The following is a 24,489-nucleotide window of genomic DNA, read 5'->3' on the forward strand; positions in this document are numbered from 1 at the left end:
TGAGGTGATTTTCTTTTGAACTCCTTTGGGGAAGGAGCATGTCAGTGAACACACAGGCCTAAGCTAAGGTTGCCAACTCCAGGAAGGAAAATGCCTAGAGATTGGGGGGCAGAGCCTGGGGAGGGCAGAATTTGGGGAGGGGAGTGAGGCAGATCTCCCGGGATGGGAAGCCAGAGAGTCTGCCCTCAGAAGGGACCACGTTTCTTCCAAAGTAACTCGTCTCTATAGTCTGGAGACCTTTCATAATTCTGGGAGAACTCCTTGTTCCTCCTGGAGGTTGGCCACCCTTCCTAAAGTGATCCCTAGACTGCTGGGGTGCCCAGTTTGGGGTCGTCTACATCGGCCAGCCTCAGGTTTTGGGTGGGCTACACGTGCATGTGATGTTAGTCTTTGGAGTTGCCCTTGAAGTCCTGGTGCAACTGAATAAATACTAAATATTAATTTATAATAATAAATAAATAGAAATAAATAATAATAACAGGCTCCCCCCTCCCCTTCATATACAGTGCTGTAGAACAGGAAGGGGGTCCAGTTCCACCCCATAGAAAAAATATGGGCAAATTCCTCACCTTTATTCGCAAGGAATAATTGGGGTGGTGGTTCTTATCCCCTCCCTCTCACTGTTGACTTCGCCTTCTCCCTGCTGTTGTCCCTGATGTAGAAATAGATTTTTGTCTTACCCTCTTCAGGCCCTTCCTTTTGGCGTCTGGGAGCTGCCCTCAGGATGACTTTGATAGAAATCTGACTGGCAGGTTCTCCCTTATCCCACCTGACCCCCCTCCAAAGGAGGAAGGGGCACACAGCCCTCTCTCCTGGCCCCTCCTGCTCACCCAGGGGGCCAGCAGAGGAGAAGCCGGCTTTGCCCTGGTCCCTAAAAGGATTCAGGCCTTGCACCCAAACAAGCCACAAGAGGAGCTGCAGAGGTGCTGCTAGAAACGAACACGAACCTTCAAAGGAGATTTTAAATCTGTTTCGTTTTTCACCCCCAGGGAGTGTAATGATGGCAAATACAGTTCTTGCTTATCTGAGATGTTTATTCCCTGCTTTTCTTCCCAATTTGGGCCCAACGTACCTTCCAATGTCATTCTCCCTTCCTTCCTTATTCCTTCACAACAACCATGTGAGGTAGGATAGGTCGAGAGAGTGAGTGGACCAAGGCCATTCAACAAGCTTTATGGCAGAGGGGGTCTCAAACCCTCCTCTAGTTATCTAAGCATGCCACCAAGATCAGCACAACAGTCTTACGAGGTAGACCAAGAATCTCCAATGTGGTCACTGTGGGACTGGAATGCCCCAAATACTGCCCTTAACTGGAGGATAACATAGAGGTTTTCTCATTGCACACCTTCTTGTAGGTGCCCAGACTCCACTCACGTGTTGATAGGGTTGCCAACTCGATTCTGGGCAATTCCTGCAGATTTGAGGGTGGAGTTGGGTTCCCAACCTCCAGGTGGTGGCTGGTGATCTCCCAGAATTCCAACTTAACTCCAGGCAACACAGGTCAGTTTCCCTGGAGAAAAGGGCTCCTTTGGAGGGGGGGGGCTGTATGGCACTATACCCAGCTGAGGCCACTCCCCTCCCCAAATCCGGTCTTTCCCAGGAGCCACCCCTCCAAATCCACAGAAATGTTCCAACCCAGAGTTGGCAACCATAGGAGCCTGAGGAAGGCAGGGTGTGGGAAGGGGAGGGACCGCAGCTGGGTGTCATGCCAGAGAGCCCATCTCTGTTGCCTGGCGAGCTGTTGTAATGCTGGGAGATATGCAGGATCCGAATTGGGAACCTTTGGAGGCTGGATGGGGAACAAGCGGCATCAAGCTTCACACACAGGGGCACGTTTAGAAGGAGAGGCCGGGAGGGATGGAGAAAAGGGATTTGAGCTGGGGGAGGGGGCTGCAGGGGGATTGCTAAAGGAAAGGCAAACAGAAATTTGCCTGCAGCTGAGAAGATTCCCCGGCATTTTTCTTTCTGTCTCTTCCTCCCAGGCAGCAGCAAACGGGAAGGTCCCGGTGCCTCCTCCGCCATCTCCTCTGGGTGGTCAAGGGGGAAAAGAGTCCCCATGCATCCAGCTCAGGTAAGGTGGGGAAATGGGCAGTGGCCGGCAGAGATGCTTCCTCCTCGGCCATGAGGCTCAGGGGATCGGGCCCCTTGCCCACCGCTCTGGCACTGCGAGGTCTCAAAGCTGCCCACTAGGAAGGTGGGAAAATGGTCACCCCTGTGCAGGGAAGCCCAAGCAGGGTGGATCAAACAATACTTTGATTAGGACCAAGTGGAGGATTACCCCGTGGACAGTAGGGTTACCAACCTCCAGGTGGAGCCCAGGGTTTTCCCAGCATTGCACCTGATCTCCAGGGTGAACCACGAGGCATCTCATCCCCTGTGAGCCCCCTCTCCTCCCCTGGGATTGTCCCCCAAATCTCCAGGAATTTCCCCAGCCAGAATTGGCAACCCTACTGGTGAGTGGGATATTGCATTGCTCCGAGTGTTTCATGGCCTGGATGGTAAAAAGGACAACACAAGGTGGGGGGAGGGGGGATCTAGTTGTCCTTCCGAGGGTGGCTGGCAGAAGCGCAGTCTGCAGTACTTGAGAGTCTGAAGAGGGGGTGCAAGGAGGCTCTTTACCAAAGGCTTTGGGGGTGAGCTTAGACCTATTGAAAATGATCTGGGGTTGTACGGGGACCTGGTGGGACGAAGAAGAAATGAAGGTTGCTCTCCCTTTGGACACAGAAAGGCCACCGGATTAAAATCTGCCTGAGCTCTAATCTGGATTCAGCTGCCCCTTGTCAGGGAGAGAGAAGTAAATAAAAATCTGTTTGTCTCCTCCAAAGCAGTTGCTGTTGTGGTTGGACATCACAAAGCTAGTTTTATCAATTTCATCTGCTATATTTATTTGTTTAGTTAGGAGGGTTTTTTTCTTATTCAATATTGTGGTGTGATTTTTGTGGATGACCTTCCTTCCAAGGATTGGCACTGACATGTTTCCCGTCTCACAAGAGATCCAAAGTGGGTGGAGAACCAAAACAAGCTTCCTTCAAAGGGTTGCCAGGTCCCTGCACCTTCCTGTCAGAAGAGGGGGACCTGGCACTGACCTCGTGCCAGTAGCAACTCTTTGGCGACTCTGCTATGACATCACTTCCAGAAGTGACATCTTTGCACCAGCCATGAGAGTGTACGGAAGTTACATTGTCCTGCCCCTTGGGAGCGCACATGCTGCTCGTGTTCCTGGGACTTCTGCCAGTGGTGGGCGACCTCTAGGGGGCTTGCCACCTACCTCTAATTGTTGGCAGATCAGCGGGCAAGGGTGCAAACTCCTTAAGTTTGCCGGCTATTGACGGGCACCTGAGAACCCTGATCCTTTAGTAAATGGGGTACTCTTTTATGAATCTTCATACAGCAACTGTTTGGAGTTCATTCTAAAGGTTATTTCAGGGTCTTTTATGTGAGTTTGGCCTGACCCTGGATATCCCAGATGAGCCTGATCTTGTCAGATCTCAGAAGCTAAGCAGGGTTGGCCTTGGTTAGACATTGGATGGGAGACCTCCAAGGAAGTCCAGGGTTGCAGAGGCAGGCAATGGCAAACCACCTCTGTGAGTCTCTTGCCATCAAAACCCCACCAGGGTTCGCCATAAGTCCGCTGTGACTTGAGGGCAGTCTCCTCCACAATGTGGGTCTAAAAATCAGCGAAAGATATATATGCTGAAAAAGGAAATGTGTATTTACATGTGCTGAGACATTTTGGATATTTTTATCATGCAATTTAAGGGGAGGTTCAATCGTAGTCATGAGTTTTGCTGAGAATTTGCAGACTTGCTATACATGCAGAAATGCTTATAGACGGCTCAACTGGAGGGAGGGGGGGTCTTTTTAAATTGTCACTCAAGACAGGGTCAGTCTAAGTATTTCTTCAAGGTCCTGTTTCCACAAAAAGTGTGCTCATTCTTGTTGTCTTAGAGTGATATATTTATAAAGACTTGTTTTTAGGCTCAAAATCTCTTTTAAAAATGTGGAGCGGGGGAGTGGGTACCACAATTAGCAGAAACACAGCAGAAATGAATGGCCTAACATTGAAGATATTTCTTCCTTTTGAGGAATCTCTCCACCCATAATATCCTGTAGATCCATCTACAGTCTCCAACTTTTTGAGTCTGGAATTCCACTTCTGGAATTCTGCCCCGGGGTGGTGGGCACCACTTCAAAATGGCCGCCATAGGAAGAGGGGCCAACTACAAAATGGCCGCCATAAGAGGTGGGGCCAGTCAGAAAATGTTAGTCTGTTGCCTTAAAGGGAATGTTGGGCTTTATAGTTTGGATGCTCAGGAGTTAAGCTCAGATGCCCTTTCAAAGATCCTGCAGGGAACAGAAATCCTCTCATCCCTTTTCCTATTCCAAGTGAGAGAGAGGTAAAAATAAAGTAATTTGTAAGCTTATAAACGGGTGAGACATGAAGGCAAGCAGACATGTCTTTGCCTGTTTCCTGATTTATCCAAATATAGCAGAGTTGGAAAGAAGAAACAGAAACAAGACGTTGGATTTAAGGAGGGGGAGTCATTGTATTGTCGAAGGCTTTCACGGCCGGAGAACGATGGTTGTTGTGGGTTTTCCGGGCTGTATTGCCGTGGTCTTGGCATTGTAGTTCCTGACGTTTCGCCAGCAGCTGTGGCTGGCATCTTCAGAGGTGTAGCACCAAAAGACAGAGATCTCTCGGTGTCACAGGAACTACAATGCCAAGACCATGGCAATACAGCCCGGAAAACTCACAACAACCAGGGGGAGTCATTCTTTGGGAGATTTACCAATGGCTCCCTGAAAGGCATTTGGAAGCAGCTGTTCCAGAGAGTCATCCTTTAGAGAGGCCGCCATACATTGGGATTAAGGATGCATTGATGCTTATAGGATTGTTTTGAGCTCTTCCTCTGACTGCTCTAAAAAATATTCTTATTTCTAAAATTCCCTGCGCTGATGAAAAGTCTGCTGCCTTGGTATGTGTCTCCCAGAGTGTAAAAGAGACGCGGGGAGAGTCTGCTTAGCTGGGGAAATAGCTCCACTCTAGAGATGTTTTCAGAGGACAGGCTTTAAAAAGGGCCAGATTCAATTCTCGTAGAGGCCTGTAGTGGCAGCATGAGAAAGGGGGCTGCCTGAGGGAGCTAAATGCTGGAGATAGAGGGGAACTACTCCTTGTGGCCTGGCAAATCAGGACCAGGAGTAGCAAAGGAAATCCTTCATTCTCTAGCGAAAATAAGTTCCTGCAGGTTCTTTTTATCACAATGTTAATATCCACACTGGGATTTTCCCCCCTCATGGACCAGCTTTCAAGATGTCAAGAAATGTTTACTCCTCCTTCCAGATGAGTCGAGTGTCCTTTGAAGAGGTGGCTGTGCATTTCTCCAAGGGGGAGTGGAGCCTGCTGAGCCCAGCCCAGAGAGCCCTGTACAAGGAAGTCATGCTGGAGAATTTTGGGCACGTGGCCTCTCTGGGTGAGGACCCTTTTCTCCTTCGCTATCTCCTTCATTCTGAGAGGTAGGGTTGCCTGGTCCCCTAGCCCCCTGGCCGGAGATGGGGGTCCGGGTTCCTACCTTTTACTTTTCTTTTTTCATGCGTGTGCAGGATCTGTCGGTTTGTGTGACGATATCACTTCCGGGAAGTGACATCATTACATGGATCATGGGACGCTCTGGGAGCACTCCCTAGAGGGCCGAATCAGGCCCGATAGTTATTTATACACAGGTGCACTTGCACGCACACTTGCACGCACACACGTGCACTTGCACGCACACGCACTGGATGAATACTTGTCAGAGATGCTTTAGGCTGATCCTGCACTGGGCAGGGGGTTAGACTACATGGTCTGTATGGCCCCTTCCAACTCTATGATTCTATGAGTGGGGGACCTGCAATGATTTTCCAGGGACATCTCATTTCCCCCTCCCCCGCCATGTCCCCTTTCCCTTCCCTGCCCCCTAACCCCTCCCTTTCCTACTTCCTTCTCTTCCTTCCCACCCACCTCTGTCTGCCCCCATCTTCACCTTAGCTCCTCCTCTCAGCCGCCTGTCATCTGTGGCTCAGTTCTGTGGTGCCGGCTGAACCAGACCCAATTGTATGGTGGGAAACCTACAATAACTTGCTGCGGGTACTTCACTTTCCCCTATATCCTCTTCTCCACATTGTTCCCTCTTCCTTTCCTCTTGGCAGCCTCCATATGCCCACCTTTTGCTGCACCCTTCTGGCCTTGAAACTAAATACCTTACCTTTTACCTGTCCCATTTCTTCATCTGTATTTGTTAATTTACTTCATTTATATACTGCCTTTCTCCACAATGGGGACCTAGAGCAGCTTGCCTCCAATTACAACCTTTTAGAGTAGGTTTGGCTGAATGTGACTGTATCTAAGGTTTTTTTTGTTTAGATTTCATATTTTTCTGTAAACCTGGGCTGATTTTCAGGAATCAAGAAAAGGGGGAGTGGGTACCATGTTGTGGCAGCCTGCTCTGTACAGCTGTGGCCATGGCTGGAGGTTCTCTTTGCCAAGAGAAGAAGCCCCGCCTAGCATTCTAGACCTCATGAGAGGGTATCAGAAGAGGCAGGTGCCAGAGGATTCATTGGGAGAGGGTGGGAGCTTCTGTACACTGTGGGGTTTCCTTACCTGTGGTGGGAAGGGGGTCAGAGCTATGAGGTAGCGAAGGGAGGGAGGATAAATGCAGTGGTAAAGTCGGGGGAAGGAAAATAGAAAGGGAGAAATCAGGAAATTAGACCATATGTGTCCTAAAAAACAGTGATGGAGATCTTCCTTTCTCCCTCATTTCTGGAAGGTGACTGAAGGAGTGGCCTTAGGGTCTCTTGTGGGGCACCTGATTGACCCACTCCATTGGCCAGAAATGTTCCTTGAGTGGCAACGGTGAATGGCATCATCCCTGCAGGACTCTTAACGGGGAAGGAGATGTTCAAGGCTTGGATGAGGTTTCTGGGCCAGTCTGCATTGGGAAGGGGGGAACATTTTTCAGGAGTGTGGAACCCCTCATTATGGTCCAATTCTGGACCAAGCACTGGCCCTTAATCATAGCAGGGGTGTTTGGGGGCCTTCAAGAGCCTCAGAAAAGACGCACTGATTGAGAAGTGGCAGCATTCCCACGGGACTCGGCCCCTGCCTCTGCAAATGGCATTTGGTTAAATCTGGGTTCTCTGGCTTCAGGTTTCCCTGGGATCCAGTGAAGTTCTAAAACATTGTTCCTGGTGTGTGTTTGGAGGGGAGGGGGTGTCTTAGCATAGCAACACCACTGGCTTCCCTTTCATTTCTTAGTTCCCAGCTGGGCAAGCAATGTGTGCATATCTGCTAATGCCACACAGATTAGCTTTGGTCCCGCTGCGGTATTTGTCAGAGACAAGGAGGCTTCCAACTGCTGAATGGTTATGTCACACAGAAGAGCCATCATTGTGTTTCCTCCTGGAAAAGGTGCTGTGATGGGCAAGCCTGACCTCATCTCCTGGCTGGAGGAAGAGGAGGAGCGGTTTCTCCGCAACGCAGATGAAGAGGAGGGATTGGCAGGTTGGTGCCTGGGTCTGCAGTGGAACTCTCTGCTCTCTGGGAGTTGTGGGCTGGGGAGCAAAAAAAGCCCACCAATGGGTCAAGAAGTATTTGTTGATAGTATGGAAAGTCATATGCATTTCACACGTTGCTTTTTTGGGAGATCTGCAATAATATAAGAAGAATCCCACTGACAAAATGTCACCCTCATAACATTTGGAACCCACTATGTGAAAAACAAAATTTTAAAAACCTCTAAAAATGGAGCATGAATGAGTGAATGTTACAGATGATGAAGTCATCTGTAGCCTGTATTGATGCACACTGCAAAACAAAGATGCTTACTCCCTCACTGATCCATTAAAATATCTTACTATGTAATTGAGTAAGCGTGGTTGTTGTGGGTTTTCCGGGCTGTATTGCCGTGTTCTTGGCATTGTAGTTCCTGACGTTTCGCCAGCAGCTGTGGCTGGCATCTTCAGAGCACCTCTGAAGATGCCAGCCACAGCTGCTGGCGAAACGTCAGGAACTACAATGCCAAGAACACGGCAATACAGCCCGGAAAACCCACAACAACCATCGTTCTCCGGCCGTGAAAGCCTTCGACAATACTGAGTAAGCGTGTTTCAGACAACTGATTTTATACCCTGGTGCACCACCAGAGGGCACTGAGGCAGAGGAAAGCCCAGGTAACTCACCATATCGCTCCAGAAAACATGCCATGGTGGGAAGCCCAGGCCGGGAACAGAAGTGGAGAAGGTGGCAAGGCCTCCATGTACCTTAACTGGTTGGTATTAGGTGTAGAGAAGGTGGCAATGCTCCCCACCTTAACCCAGCTGATATTAGGAGCTTGGCAGGTAGCAATGCCATCCCCCCTTCAGGCAGCTGGTATTAGGAGTGGAACAGGTGGCAATGTCTGCCCCCACCTTAACCCAGCTGATATTAGGAGTGGAGCAGGTGCCAATCCCCTCTCCCCCTTCACCCAGCTAGGATCAGGAGTGGAGCATGTGCCAATGCCACCTTCTGCCTTAAAACAGCTGGTAATAGGAGTGGAGCAGTTGGCAATGCCCACCTCCACCTTAAGCCAGCGGGTATTAGGAACAGAGAAGGTTGGAATGCCCACCCCCTGACTTCACCCAGCTGGTATTAGGAGTGAAGCAGATGGCAATGCCCACCCCCATCACATCACAACTGATATTAGGTGCGGAGAAGGTGGCAATGCCTATCTCCCACCTTAACCTAGGTGGTATTAGGAGTAGAGCAGGTGGCAATGCCCTCTCCCCTTAAGCCAGCGGGAATCAGGAGTGGAGCAGGTGGTAATACTTGACCCCCTCTTCACCCAGCTGGTATTAGGAGCAGAGCAGGTGGCAATGCCCACCCTCTTCTTCCAGTTGGGATCAGGAGCAGGAGCAGGGCAGGTGGCAATGCCTGCTCCTCTTCAGCCATCAGGGACTAGGAGCAGCGCAGATGGCAATGTCTGCCCCATCCCTGCCTTCAACCAGCTGGTATTAGGAGTGGAGCAGGTGGAAATGCCCACCCACCACTTTAACACTGCTGGTATTAGGTGCAGAGCAGGTGGCAATGCCCCCCCCAAGCCAGCTGGTATTCAGAGTGGAGTAGGTGGCAATGCCATCCAGTGCCTTAACCCAGCTTGTATTAGGAGTAGAGCAGGGTGTAATGGCCCCCCACCCTAACCCAGTGGTATTAGGAGAAGGTGGCAATACCCACCCCTTCAACTTACTGGAATAAGGCACTGAGCAGACAACAATGCCCACCCATCTTTACCCTGTCAGAATCAGGCACCAAGCAGGCAGCAATCTCTGCCCCCCCCTTCAATCTGCCAGTATCAGAAGCAGAGAAGGTGACAATGCCCACATCCCCTTCACCAAGTTGAGTTCAGCAGTGGAGCATGTATTAAAGCCCACTGCCCGCCTTTGCCTGTAGGGATCAGGTGAGGATCAGGTGTTACTGCCCGCTCCTCCCTTCACCCAACAGAGAACAGGTAGAAATGCCAACCCCCCCCCCTTCACCCAGCCAGGATCATGCTTGGAGCATGCCCACCTTCACCCAGCCATAATCAGGCACAGAGCAGAAGGCAGCGCCCGTTTTCCCTTCACCTGGCTGGGATCAGGAGCGGAGCAGGTGGCAATGCCCAACCCGCTCCTTCACTGGCCAGGATCAGTGACAGAGGAGGAGGGAATGCCTGCCCGCCCCACTATCTCCTTTCTAGAGCCTGTTGTATTTTTCCCACAATAGGCTTTATTTCTAGTCCTTAAATATAAACATAACTGGAGCCATAAATGACATATGTCAGTCAATGGAATGTCCTCCTAAATAATTAAAAGATGAATTAACAACAACAACATTCAGTTCATATACTGCCCTTCAGGACAACTTAACACCCACTTGGAGCAGTTTACAAAGTGTGTCATTAATATCCCGCACAATGATCCTGGGAGGTGGGTTGGGCTGAGAGAGTTCTGACAGAGCTGTGGTTGGCACAAGGTCACCCAGCTGGCTTCAAGTGGAGGAGTAGGGAATCAAACCCAGCTCTCCAGATTAGAGTCCCACCACTGAAGAAATCAGAATACCATAAATTTATTAATTCTTTTTAAATTCATTTCGGTACATAATCTGGTCTGCTCTGAATAACAAGGGCTCTCCCTTTATCTGCTTCTTTGATAACAAGTACTTGTATTACAGGCCAAATTGTTCAATGCCAGAGAAGGTGAAATATGCCCTGGGGGTATAAATAGTGAAAGAGGCTGAAAGGGGGTGGGTCAGGATTCCATTCTTTTATATTATCTTTAATATACTCCTTTAATCTCCCAGCTCTACTCAGTTTAAAGATCTTCTGGCTGAAGCAATGTGGATTTCTGTTCTATTGTTTTTCTCACTTTCATCAGCTTTTTCTTGCTCTTTTTCATAGAATCATAGAGTTGGAAGGGGCCATACAGACCATCTAGTCCAACCACCTGCCCAGTGCAGGATCAGCCTAAAACATCCCTGACAAATATTCAACCAGCCTCTTCTTGAAAACTGCCAGTGAAGGGGAGCTCACCCCCCTGGGCAGCTGATTCCACTTTTGAACTACTCTGACCGTGAAAAAGTTTTTCCTAATATCCAGCCAGTACCTTTGTGCATGTAATTTAAGCCCATTGCTTCAGGTCCTACCCTCTGCTGCCCTCCTCCAAATGACAGCCTTTCAAATACTTAAAGAGAGCAATCATGTCCCCCCTCAATCTCCTCTTCTCCAAACTAAACATTCCCAAGGCCCTCAGGCTTTTCTCGTAGGGCTCTGTCTCCAGACCCCTGATCATCCTCGTCACTCTCCTCTGCACCCTCTTGATTTTGTCCACATCCTTTTTGAAGTGAGGCCTCAAGAACTGCATACAATACTCCAGGTGTGGCCTGACCAAGGCAGTATAGAGAGGGGCTATGACCTCTTGCGATTTCGACGCTATGGCCTCTTTGATACAACCCAGGATTGAATTAGCCTTTTTTGCTACCTCATAACACTGACTGCTCATATTTTGTTTACAGTCCACTCTTACCCCAAGATCCTTTTCACGTATACTACTGCCTAGAAGTGTATCCCTCATCCATTATTTGTGCTCCCCATTTTTGTGGCCCAGATGTAATACTATGCACTTGTCTTTGTTGAATTTCATCCTATTCACAGCTGCCCACTTCTCCAGAGTATTCAGGTCTTGTTGAATTTTAATTCTATCTTCTTGGGTGTTTGCTACCCCTCCCAATTTGGTATCATCAGCAAATTTAATGAGCAGCCCTTCCACTCCTTCATCCAGAGATCATTGATAAAAATATTGAAAAGTACCGGGCCCAAAACCGAACCCTGCAGCACCCCACTAGACACCTCCCTCCAATATGATGAAATATCGTTGACCACCACTCTTTGAGTGCGGTCCTCTCACCAGTTCCCTATCTACCAAACTGTCCTATAGTCCAGTCCACAGTCTTCCAGTTACCCCATCAGAATGTCATGGGGGACCTTATCAAAAGCTTTACTGAAATCCAGATAAATCACGTCAACAGAGTTCCCCCGATCCAGTAAGCTGGTCACTCGATCAAAGAAGGAAACCAGGTTGGTCTGGCAAGATCTGTTAGGAACAAAACCATGCTGACTTCCCCGGATCACTGAGCGGTCCTTCAGATGCTTACAGATTGATCCCTTTAAAATCTGTTCTAATATCTTCCCAGCAACAGAAGTCAGACTGACCGGCCTGTAGTTTCCCGGGTCATCCTTTTTCCATTTCTTAAAGATTGGGATAACATCCGCTCTTCTCCAATCTTGTGGCACATCCCCAGTCCTCCAGGAGGCCTTGAAGATGATGGACAGGGGTTCTGCAAGTTCTTTCCAGGGTGGAATAGTTTAAACTCAAACTCTGCCCCAAACATCACTTATTCCTTCTCTTAGGAATCTGTCCTCATGAAAAGCATTTGAATCAGCTCTAAAATGGGATGTGTTTGAGGGGGATTCTTAACCGCCTGGGAGATAGGCAGGGAAATAAGCAATTTAAATAAATCCCCAAATTAAATGTATGTGCAGCTTAAAAATATGAACCTGCCTTCTACCAAGCCAGCCACTGGTCATTCCAGTCAAGCATTGTCCACTCTGGCTGGCAGATCCTTTCAGTCAAAGCTGTTTCCCAATCTAGTTGCAGCTGAGATTCTTAAACTAGAAATGCTAGAGATTGAACTCTGGGACCTTGCACATACAAAGCATGTGCTGTACTTATTTATTTTTTTCTTGGATAAGTATTTATTATCCAGAGTCTGCCTTTCCCACTAACGCCAAGGCTGATTGCTTGGTGTAAGTCATTGCAGATAATAGTATGAGCCATGAAATAAGCACTGGAATCAGACTGAGATTACATCAGCCTTAAACAAAGCGTTAAGAGACATGACCGAAAGCAAATCCAGACTCATGTGAACACTGTCCTCGTCTTTCAAACCCTTAGCAAAGGGCAGTGATGAAAATGAATTTATCCTCTGGCAGAGGTATGCGGGGAAAGAAAATTAATGGGCAAGTCGGAGTGGCCTCCAGGTTGGCCAAGAGCCCTGACAGATGCGGGTGAGGAGTTGGCCCGCAAGGGAGGCAGGAGGACCTCTTCCTTTAAGGGGCATAGAAGGTTCAGCACTGCTGCTCTTTCTGCTGTAGGTGGAACTGGATCTGAACGGGTGTCACATCATCTCTGCCCTCAGGGATTCTTCTAGGAACAATCAAGAGCTCCGCAAAGTTCAGGTTGTCTGTCTAAACTAAAATTGATACCTCCCCCCACCATTCTCCCTTTCTTTCATCTGGAGAACCAGGTTTTATTTTCAGATGAGAGGTGCTGGGCTGAACCTTTCCAGAGATATTCTCTCTTGATCTCCATGGAAGGGAAGAGAGAGAATGACGGGGGTATTTCCATACTTCCCAGACCAAGTCGCTGACCTGTATCGAGGATGAAGGCCACTGGCTTTATCCTCCAAATTATGACTCCACTTCTGACTTCCAGTTCATATCAGAGAAGCATCTCCCTCCTAAAAAAGGGTGTGGTGAAAGAGATTCTTCTTTTTGACATTAACTCCTGATCAGTCATTGAAATCCATTATGTCACCCTGAGAGATGTGCCCTGAGAGATGTGGGTGAAGAGCTGGCCCTCAGGGGAGGCAGAAGGTCTTTTTCTTTTATTGGGGACAGAAGGTTCAGAGATGCTGCTATTCTTCCTATGAATGGACCTGGATCTGAACGGGTGGCAGTTCATCTCTGTCATCAGGATTTTTCTAGGAATAATCTGGAGATCAGCAAAGTTCGGGTTGTCAGTCTAAAGTAAAACTGATAGCTCTCCCCACCCCTTCTCCCTTTCTTTCAGCTGGAGAACTAGGTTTTATTCTCAAATGAGAGGTGCTAGGCTGAACCCTTCCAGAACTATTCTCCCCTTATCTTTGTGGAAGGAAAAAGAGAGAAGTACAGGTGTATTTCTAAACTTTTTTTTTAGTGTGTGCACATGCCAGGCCTTTCTTTCATTCCCCACAGCAGTTCATTTAGTCCATTCCCTAAAATTCAAGCTCTCCCACCCTCCACACCCCCACCTCGTATTCATGCTTGGTTTCTCTTTCATTCAGGAGGAGGTCTATCAGAACCAGAACATGAAACAAAAGAACATCCAGCGACAAACAAAGAAGAGACTTATCCAGATGTGAATGAGAACATTGCATACTGTGATATCCTAAGGAACAAGGAGGGAAAAGGGAGGAGTAATTTCAGTCATTTAAAGGATAGTGACTCTCATGAAGCTCCATTAAATACAGAAATATACAAACTAGACAACCAGAATAAACGCCATGCATGTGAAGAAAATTTTCCTGAAAATTCATATATTAATATTAATTCCCATCAAAGAATCCAAATTAAGGAGAAAAAATATAAATGCCTCGAGTGGGGAAAAGGCTTCAGTGAGAGTGGAAGTCTTACTGTCCATCAAAGAATTCACACAGGGGAGAAACCATATAAATGCCTGGAGTGTGGAAAAGGCTTTAGTGAGAGTAAAAGTCTTACACGCCATCAAAGAATTCACACAGGGGAGAAACCATATAAATGTCTGGAGTGTGGAAAAAGCTTCAGTGAGAGGGGAAGTCTTACTGTCCATCAAAGAATTCACACAGGGGAGAAACCATATAAATGCGTGAAATGTGAAAAAAGCTTCAGTCGGAGTGGCAAACTTACTTCCCACCAAAGAATTCACACAGGGGAGAAACCATACAAATGCCAGGAGTGTGGAAATAGCTTCAGTCGAAGTGACCACCTCACTTCTCACAAAAGGATTCACACAAGGGAGAAAAAATATAAATGCCTGGAGTGTGGAAAAGGCTTCAGTGAGAGTGGAAGACTTAATGTGCATCAAAGAATTCACACAGGGGAGAAACCATATAGATGCCTGGAGTGTGGGAAAAGCTTCAATCAGAGAAGAAACCTTACTTCCCACCAAAGAATTCACACAGGGAAGAAGCCGAATAAATGTCTCGAGTGTGGAAAAGACTTCAGTCAGAGTTCCTATCTTACTGTCCATCAAAGAATTCACACAGGGGAGAAACCGTATAAATGCCTGGAGTGTGGAAAAAGCTTCAGTCAGAGTGGAGGTCTTACTGTCCATCAAAGAATTCACACAGGGAAGAAACCATATAAATGCGTGGAATGTGAAAGAAGCTTCAGTCAGAGTCGCTCACTTATTTCCCACCGAAGAATTCACACAGGGGAGAAACCGTATAAATGCCTGGAGTGTGGAAAAAGCTTCAGTCAGAGTGGAAGTCTTACTGTCCATCAAAGAATTCACACAAGGAAGAAACCATATAAATGCGTGGAATGTGAAAAAAGCTTCAGTCAGAGTCGCTCACATATTTCCCACCGAAGAATTCACACAGGGGAGAAACCATATAAATGCCTGGAGTGTGGGAAAGGCTTCAGTTACAGTGGAAATCTTACCGTGCATCAAAGAATTCACACAGGGGAGAAACCATACAGATGCCTGGAATGTGGGAAAAGCTTCAGTCGGAGAGGAAACCTTTCTTCCCACCAAAGAATTCACACAGGGGAGAAGCCATATAAATGTCTCGAGTGTGGAAAAAGCTTCAGTGGGAGTGGAAATCTTACTGTCCATCAAAGAATTCACACGGGGGAGAAACTGTCTAAATGCCTGGAGTGTGGGAAAAGCTTCAGACAGAGTCACACATTTATTTCCCACTGAAGAATTCACACGGGGAGAAACCGTGTAAATGCCTGGAGTGTGGAAAAAGCTTCAATAAGAGTTACCACCTTACTTCCCACCAAAAAATTCATACCAGGGAGAAAAATTATAAATGTCTGGAGCATGGGAAAGGCTTCAGTGACAGTAGAAATCTTACCGTGCATCAAAGAATTCACACAGGGGAGAAACCATATAGATGCCTGGAGTGTGGAAAAAGCTTTAATTGGAATCACTGCCTATCACAGAATTCACACAAGGAACAAACCATTTAAATGTCTAGAGTGTCAAAAAAGTTTCAAGCAGAACTGGCACCTTACTTACCATAAAGGAATTCACACAGGAGAGAAAAATGTATTAATGCCTGGAGTGTTGAAAAAGCTTCCATCTGAGTGGACATTTTCATTACCATTAAAGATTTCTCACTATTCCAAAACCAAATAAATACCAACACTGTGGGGAAAGCTTCAGTCTAAGTTCAACCCTTACAACCCATCAAAAATGTATGCAGGGAAGAAACCATATAAATGCCTGGAGTGTGGAAAAGTTTCAAACAAAGTGGCAGGTTTATTTCCTATCTAAGAATTCTCATAGGGGTGTGCAAGAAAAGTGCGAGAAAAGCTTCAGTCAAAGTCCCACTCTTACTGTCCATCAAAGAACCCACACAGGGGAGATGTCATATACATACCTAGTATGTGGGAAAACTTCAGTCAGAATGAACAACTTACATCCCTCAAAATTATTCTCACAAGAGATAAAACATACAAATTCCAGGAGTCGGAAAAAGCTTCAAGAGGAATTTATCTGTGACTTCCTATTAAAAAATCCACAAAGAATGTGGAAGGCCATTCTACATGCTTGGAACAAGAAGAAATAATCCTTATGTAGGGGGAGCTGTTGACCAGATTCATTGGCTTTGTAAAGATGAATGAAGTTGTTGCAGTGGAACCAACTGAACGAGACCATCCTGTTGTGATGTGGGACTTCATCCCTGAAAGACTTCATTAGGAATAACCAGCACCTTGGATTGAACCTGAAACCCAGAAAGTAACCAAAAGAGCGTGGCACAATAGCTGCCACACCCCTAACAGTAATAGGTGACTTTTCAGCAGGCTCAGCTTATTCCAAATTTTCTGAGCAGTCAGTCCATGAGTGCTGAAATCATTTTAGGTACAGTTCTTCTGCACATCTGCCCTTCCTCTGCCTTTTTTGGGTTGTGGAGATTTTCTCTCACAGACTTTAAATAATCAGGAATTTCATGCAAAGGTGTTCTTGCCTTTGGCAGCATCACAGCACCACCACCCCTTTAATTTTTTCCCCTCATGATTATAGTGATATAAGGGCTGCATATTTTAAAAATGGTCAAAAATGAATACACTGCCACCTTTGGATAAGGAAATGTAAAGGGGAGCAGTTTCTCCACCCATTCCAAAGTGCTCCCCCTCATACTTCAAACCGAAAAGCCCAAGAGGGAGGAGGCAGAGGCCAGCCCCAGTACGACAAACTGTCCTCCATGGGGACAAAACCTAGAGCAGCAACGATATCCTTTTCAATAGTGCTGGCACTATTTCTGGCACTGGAACTGGCCACCTCCCACCCCTGGACCACCAGGGCTTCTGCATTGTTTCTTAAATCTTTGCTTTCATATCGCTATCTTACAATATAATTGGGTGATTCCCCACTAGTGGTTTTCCGCGATTCAGCGGAAATGACCCTGATTTATTTATTTATTTTGCGTTTCCATGCGTGGGAAGGAGATCTTAGTTTTGTCCAGTTTTTTTTCCTTCCTGCTTTCCCCTGACTTATTTGTCCAGTTGCTGCAGATTAGGGATTTTAATCATGCGAAATTCTTTATCCGATGTTCTCACCACTCTTGCCCTTACAGCTTACAGCTTCTGAGGCAGAGGGAAAGTGGGGTCATCGATAACAATTTTCCTTCCAAATGTCAATAACCAATACTTATTCCACGATATCTGCGGGAAATGCTCTGACCTATCAGATGTGTTTGTTTGATGCAAAGTTTATACGTAACAATGAGTGTTTTGAGAAAAATTGTGATGTTTTTGTTTGATGCAACGATTATATGTAGCAACGTTTTTTTGAAAAAATGAAGAATGACAAATTCTGCACAATGGACTTTGAGCATGATGAAATGAAATGTCAATGCGAAGCAAAACCGTTAATGTGGAATCGGGTAGCAGTGAATTCGTATGACTCCACTGCAGCATGACTGCTCAGAAAGTCTCATCAAAGTGGATCATGAAGAATCCCCCATTGAGTAAACGTATTCAAGATGACTCACTTTATAACTTGGTGCACCACCAGAGGGTGCTGCCGTGGAAGGAAACCCAGAGGAAGAAAAAACACAAGCTCTCTACGTCAGCAATACAGCCAATCTGATCTTAATTCAGTACACAATAGGGAAGTGTGACAAATAAATTGATTACATCTTCATCATTATGAAATCCATCATGTCCATTATATATAATCATTCATCTAAATTGGGAAAATACAACCACAACACACAAACTCAAATACACTGTTGGCTCAGAGTGATATAAGACAGGTCATTAAAGTTACAGTTCTCAACTGTTAGCAATTAGCAACTGTCTGCAACTCTCTCATGGAAGATAGTAATTGCAGTTGGTCTTCCAGCTCTCTCCAAGCCGCAGAAAAGATAAGATAAACGTCCCGTCGGATCGACAATCAGCTAGTTTGCAAGACTGTTTTGCGTGAGCACTCATGTGCCTCAGCTTTCTCAAGAGCACAGGGCTAAAACAATAAATAAAGTAACAATGAATTGCATCTCGTTCTGTTTGTTACATCTTACAAAGGCTTTCTGGAGCTTACTCAAAACAATAAATAAAATAACATTGAATAGTAACTGTTACTGATTGTTACATCTTACAAAAGCTTTTAAGAGCTTACTCACAACTCACAATAGCTAGTAAGAGTTTACTTACAATAAACCAAGCAATCATTAAGTTCGGACACGTTGCATTCGCTCCCTGACGGACATGTTGACTGTGAAATGTAGGCAAAGACCTGCCTATTATATAGACTCTAATTTAAAGGGACACCTACACAGTTTTTATAGAGTCAAAGCCATTCAATTGTTATCCATTAGCTCCTACTGCTACTGACAAAACTCAGAATTGCCTAAATGAAACAAGAGAGGTCCCATTCAAACCTCCTGGTGTCAGAGATTTCAAAGTGAAAATCTACCATATTTTTCGTCTTAGTAAGGTTTTCCCAGGTACTCTTTTCCTCCCTGTCCCGCACTACTTCTAACACTGTAAAACGCACGTCTTGCTCAGTGTGTTTTTTTGTTAGAAAATGGGTGGTCAGGGGTGTCTCTTCTATTCTTCTGCAAATTTTGGATTGGTGCTCTTGTATCCACATATACCAAATTGCAGGGACATTTAATAAGATATACTACTCCTGGTGTGCTGTAGGTGGAAAATTTCCTGAGTTTAAACTCTCTCCCGCCTGCAAGCATGACAGTTGATCCAGAGATAACCAAACTGGAAACACTGCAGCGACCACACCTATGATGTCCTATTGGAAACTTCTGTGCACTCTTACCCGTTTTCGTGTCAGAGTGTACTATTTGATCCTTCAGGCTCTTTGTCCTCCTGAAGCCTATGACTGGGATGTTATTGCATCCTGGTAAATGCGAGATCAAATGCCAATGTTGTTTTATCAGATAGGCCATCTTGGAGGATAGACACATGAAATCAATTGACCAGTGAATTCCTGCACTTTCTTGTCTTTGGTTGTTGTGGGTTTTCCGGGCTGTATTGCTGTGGTCTTGGCATTGTAGTTCCTGATATTTCGCCAGCAGCTGTGGCTGGCATCTTCAGAGGTGTAGCACCAAAAGACAGAGATCTCTCAGTGTCACAGTGTGGAAAAGGTGTTGGCAGGTCATATATACCTACTCAGGAGGGGTGAGGTTGAGCTGAGTCATTCTGTAAGAGTTTCCCAGGGTGTGGAATGCTAATGGAGGGAGGCCTAGGGTGTGGAATGCTAATGGAGCCTCCCAAGACCACGGCAACACAGCCCGGAAAACCCACAACAACCATCATTCTCCGGCCGTGAAAGCCTCCGACAATATTTCTTGTCTTTGTTTCACGACTAGTAGATCTTGTCTCTTGATCTCTTTGGCAATGCCCACCCCCTACCTTAACCCAGCTGGTATTAGGAGCAAAGCAGGTGGTAATGCCCACCCACCCCACCATCACCCAGCTGGTATTAGGCGCGGAGAAGGTGGCAATCTCCACCTTCTGCCTTAACCCAGTTCCCATTTACCCAGCTGGGATCAGTAGCAGAGCAGGTGGCAATGCCCGCCCTGCCCTTCACTCGGCCAGGATCAGTAATGGAGGAGGAGGCAATTTCTGCATGCCCACCCTACCCTTTCTAGATCCTGTTGCACTTTTTTCTCACAACAGGCTTTGTTGCCAGTAATGATATCACTTTGCAACAACACTGCAGCAGTTTCCCAGAATTCTCAACTTTCAGCAGTAAGTTTATCCCCTTCCATTGCAGAGGAATGTCTTTCCCCTTATATCTGCAGAGAAAAATGCCTAACTATTCTTGTATTTTGCTCTATTGGAGTAGAATGCTTGCTTAAAACTTTGGTCAAGCTGCCTGGTGAGGCCCTCCCCCTTTTTGCTCTAGCCATTTCTCTTGAGAACGAAGATGCCTCTCGCTTCCCAAACAAGCTGACCTTGCAGATTAGATAAGACACTCAGAGCGAGAGAACCTCCATAGCCGGACAGTACCCAACTAACATTCTTGCTTCATGAAACTAATTGCACCTGCAAGATTGGAGGGGGGTGTCTTGGACTGCACCCTTGTGCCTGCCTCCTTTTTGCACTCAGTCACATTTGACTATGAGATCATCTTTCTTGCTAGCTGATTGTTGGATTGGCCCTCCCCTCTCAGGTGGCAAGAATGGCATAAAAGAACCATAACCAGTAATGGATTTCAGATCCATTTCAGCCGAAATTAGTGGCCGTGATCTGCCCTGGGGTGCAAGGGTCTCCTCCCCTCCAAAGTGTTTGTTCTTGAAGAAAACCCACCCCTGGAGAAACTGGGTGGTGACAAGCCCTATTTCAATGGTTGTTGTGGGTTTTCCATGCTGTATTGCCGTGGTCTTGGCATTGTAGTTCCTGACGTTTCGCCAGCAGCTGTGGCTGGCATCTTCAGAGGTGTAGCACCAAAAGACAGAGATCTCTCAGTGTCACAGTGTGGAAAAGATGTGGGTCATTTGTATCTACTCAGGAGGGGTGGGGTTGAGCTGAGTCATCCTGTGAGAGTTTCCCAGGGTGTGGAATGCTAATGGCGGGAGGCTTCACTGTATCCTGAGGAGGTTCTTTTGCATATGGATTGGTACTTGATGTGCTAATCTTCTCTGCAGGGCTATTGTCGGGGATAGAATGTTTTGTTAGCCTGGTGTTTTTCAGAACTGGAAACCATGCTCTGTTCATTCTTAAGGTTTCTTCTTTCCTGTTGAAGTTTTGCTTATGCTTGTGAATTTCAATGGCTTCCCTGTGCAGTTTGACAAAGTAGTTGGAAGTGTTGTCCAGTATTTTGGTGTCCTGGAATAAGATACTGTGCCCTGTTTGAGTTAGGCTATGTTCAGCCACTGCTGATTTTTCAGGTTGTCCAAGTCTGCAGTGTCTTTCATGTTCTTTTATTCTTGTCTGGATGCTACGCTTTGTGGTCCCGATGTAAACTTGTCCACAGCTGCAGGGTATACGGTATACTCCTGCAGAGGTGAGGGGGTCTCTACTGTCTTTTGCTGATCGTAGCATCTGTTGTATTTTTCGGGTGGGTCTGAATACTGCTTGAAGGTTATGCTTTTTCATAAGCTTTCCCATCTGATCAGTAATTCCTTTGATATATGGCAAAAACACTTTTCCTGTAGGAGACTGTTTTTCCTTGGTTGTTTGATTCATCCTGGGTTTGATTGCTCTTCGGATTTCATTTCTGGAGTAGCCATTTGCCTGAAGTGCGTGGTTTAGATGGTTAATTTCCTCATTGAGAAAGTGCGGCTCACATATCCGTCTTGCACGATCCACTAATGTTTTCATTATGCCTCTTTTCTGTCGGGGGTGGTGATTGGAGTTTTCGTTGTCCCATTGGAAGGTTCCAGTACCAAGGTTCCAGTAAAAGACACTATTGCACTTATTAATCAGATTTTCCCAGAGGATGTAACAGCCTTATTCCACCATTGTCTGACAACCAGTTACTTCCAATGGGACAACGAATTCTATGAACAGATGGATGGGGTGGCCATGGGGAGCCCACTCAGCCCAGTTATAGCAAACTTCTACATGGAACATTTTGAAAAAACAGCTTTAGAATCAGCACCCCACAAACCTAGTGTATGGTTCCGGTTTGTGGATTTATCATTTGGAGCCATGTGGAGGAAGAATTGATGGGGTTTTTGAATCATCTCGACAACATCCACCTGAACATACAATTCACAATGGAGAAAGAAATCGAGGGAAAACTCCCATTCCTGGATACCTTGGTCATCCGCAAAGCAAACTTTCAGTTAGGTCACAAGGTCTACAGGAAACCAACTCACACTGATCGGTACTTACACAAAAACTTACACAAAAACTCCAATCACCACCAATTCCACACCCTGGGAAACTCTCACAGGATGACTCAGCTCAACCCCACCCCTCCTGAGTAGATACAAATGACCCACATCTTTTCCACACTGTGACACTGAGAGATCTCTGTCTTTTGGTGCTACACCTCTGAAGATGCCAGCCATAGCTGCTGGCGAAACGTCAGGAACTACAATGCCAAGACCATGGCAATACAGCCCGGAAAACCCACAACAACCATCGTTCTCCAGCCGTGAAAGCCTTCGACAATACAAGCCCTATTTCATTAAATATATAAAAACTGGAAACAAAGACAATATTCTACAAAACTATTTACATTACATTACATAATTGAGTAGTAAGGGAACTCGATTGCTCACGGATGGCTGCAGCAGCTGGTTGCTCCCTCCCTCTGCTTCCAATGTTGTGAGCTTTGACTTGCAAGAGAATCTATTGGGATAAATTCTGTTAGTCTTTGGATTTGTCATGGAACTCTTGGTGGATTTTGCTGCACTTCCCCCCACTCTGTATTCAGTGCTATGCAACAGGAAGGGGGCCCCATTCTACCCCATTTGCAAATTATGGGCAAAAAACCCTCAACTTCATTTGCACTGAACAATTACGGTTACCCACTGGCTCCCTTGTGTGATTTTGCCTTCACTCTGTTTTTGCTTCACAGTATTGTAGAAATAGATTTGTGTCTTACCCTTTTCAAGCCCTTCCTTTTGGAGTCTGGGAGCTGCCCTCAGGATGACTTTGATAGAAATCTGACAGGCAGGTTCTCCCTTATCCCACCTGACCCCCCCCCCTTTCTCCCAGTCCCTCCTGCTCACCCACAGGGCATTGCCTCAGCCCCTAAAACTATTTTTCAGGCCTTGAGCCCAAACAAGTCACAAGAGAAACTGCAGATATGTTGCCAGGAACGACTACAAATCTTCAAAGGGTCATTGTCACTAACAGTGTTTAAATCTATTTCATTTTTCACCCCCTCCCCAGGAGTGTAATGATGGCAAATAGAGTTCTTATGTATTTGAGATGTTTATTCCCTGCTTTTCTTCCCAATATGGACCGAAAGCAGCTTCCAACATCATTCTCCCCTCCTTCCTCATTCCCTCACAACAACCATGTGAGGTAGGATAAGTTGAGACAGAGACTGGCCCAAGGCCATTCAGCAAGCTTTATGGCAGAGGGAGGACTCAAATACTCTAAGCATACCGCCAGCAAAAACACGCCAGCCCTGTGAGGCGGACTTATGATCTCCAATGTGGTCCCTGTGAGAGCGGACTGTCCCCAAATCCCTTGGAACAAAAGGACACAGAAGGACCCAAGAACTGCCCTTAATTGGAGGGGAGGGTTGAAAGAAGGATACCCAAAGAGGCTTTTTCATTGAATAGGAACTTGTAGGTGCCCAGACTCAACAGGGTCTTGATAGGGTCGGGGTGGGAAATGCCTGGAGATCTGGGGGTACAGCCCGAGGAAGGCAGAGTTTGGGGAGGGGAATGTCCTCAGCGGGCCACCCGAGAGCACATCTCTGTAGCCTGGAGGGCTGTTGCAATGCTGGGAGATGTCCAGGCCCCACCTGGAGGTTGGCAACGCTATGTGCAGAGTATGGAAAAGGGCCCGAGGAACCGGGAATAGCCTGACACGCGCGACCCTTTCTCTCTATGCTGCTGGTTTCCCATCGGAGAATTCACAGGGCGGAGAGAGCCGTGTAAACTCTTGGAGAGTGGAATGACGTTGCATCGCATCGAAGCAAACCGGGTTAGACTTTTCCTCTCTTTGCTTTCTGCCTCCCCGGTTCTTTCGGCCGAAGGAGATGCTTTGTAAGGGTTAAAGCAAAGGGATGAGCAGTCCTAGAGAGGCCCACGGGAAAGGGGCCAGGGAAGCCGTTTCCTGCCTGCCTCCCCCCACCTCCCCTCCCCGAAGCTGCCTGTGCCCCTCCCGGTCTGCTCGGAAGGAGGATTGGGTGAGCTCCAAGGGGCTTTGGGGGGCGGAGATCGGGGGAGGGGGCTGCATGCCACAACCAAGCCGAGAGAAAAGGGGGGGCTGGTCACGGGGGGGGGGGATTGCAGTTAGGAGCTTTCGTGAATCACAGCAAACCTGCAACCCCTTCTTACTCGGTTTACACCCTGTGCATCTTCCCCACCCCTTTCCCAGAGAGACCTTCTTGGCTACTCTTTGCAGAGCCTCGAGAGGTCGGTGCAGTCTAGCTGAGTGCAGAATCCGAATCGGGAACCTTTGGAGGCTGAATGGGGAACAAGCGGCTTTAAGGTTCACACACAGGGGCACGTTTAGGAGAGGCTGGGAAGGAAGGCGAAAAGGACTCTGAGCTGTGGGGGGGGGGGCGGGTCGCTAAAGGAAAGGCAGAGAGAGAGGAATTTGCCTGCCGCAAAAAGGGGTTCCTAGCATTTTTCTTTCTGTCTCTCCCTCCCAGGCAGTAGCAAACAGAAAACCCTCCATGCCTCCTCCGCCATCTCCTCTGTGGGGTGAAGGGAAAAGAGCCGCCATGCAGCCAGCTCAGGTATGGTGGGAAACTTGACAGTGGCCAGCAGAGATGCTTCCTTCTCTGCCACAAAGCTCAGTGGATCAGGCTCTTTGGCCA

At 47.0% G+C, this 24,489-nt stretch overlaps 1 protein-coding gene and 1 pseudogene across 1 annotated transcript in view; both read left to right on the forward strand.

The window, feature by feature from the left end:
• Positions 1 to 16,165, forward strand: part of LOC129327909 (zinc finger protein 721-like) — a 36,465-nt gene extending 20,300 nt beyond the window's left edge. Inside the window, exons 3-4 of the mRNA XM_054976656.1 lie at positions 13,973 to 15,232; positions 15,400 to 16,165. Coding sequence (XP_054832631.1) covers positions 13,973 to 15,232; positions 15,400 to 15,539 — 1,400 coding nt within the window. The 3' untranslated portion in view covers positions 15,540 to 16,165. The remainder of the gene's footprint in view (positions 1 to 13,972; positions 15,233 to 15,399) is intronic.
• A 7,613-nt stretch (positions 16,166 to 23,778) lies between these two features.
• The window catches only part of LOC129327910 (zinc finger protein 91-like), a 224,141-nt pseudogene continuing 223,430 nt past the window's right edge, over positions 23,779 to 24,489 (forward strand).

Source organism: Eublepharis macularius, chromosome 4 (genome assembly GCF_028583425.1).
Source record: "Eublepharis macularius isolate TG4126 chromosome 4, MPM_Emac_v1.0, whole genome shotgun sequence".
In the NCBI taxonomy this organism is placed as follows: domain Eukaryota; kingdom Metazoa; phylum Chordata; class Lepidosauria; order Squamata; family Eublepharidae; genus Eublepharis; species Eublepharis macularius.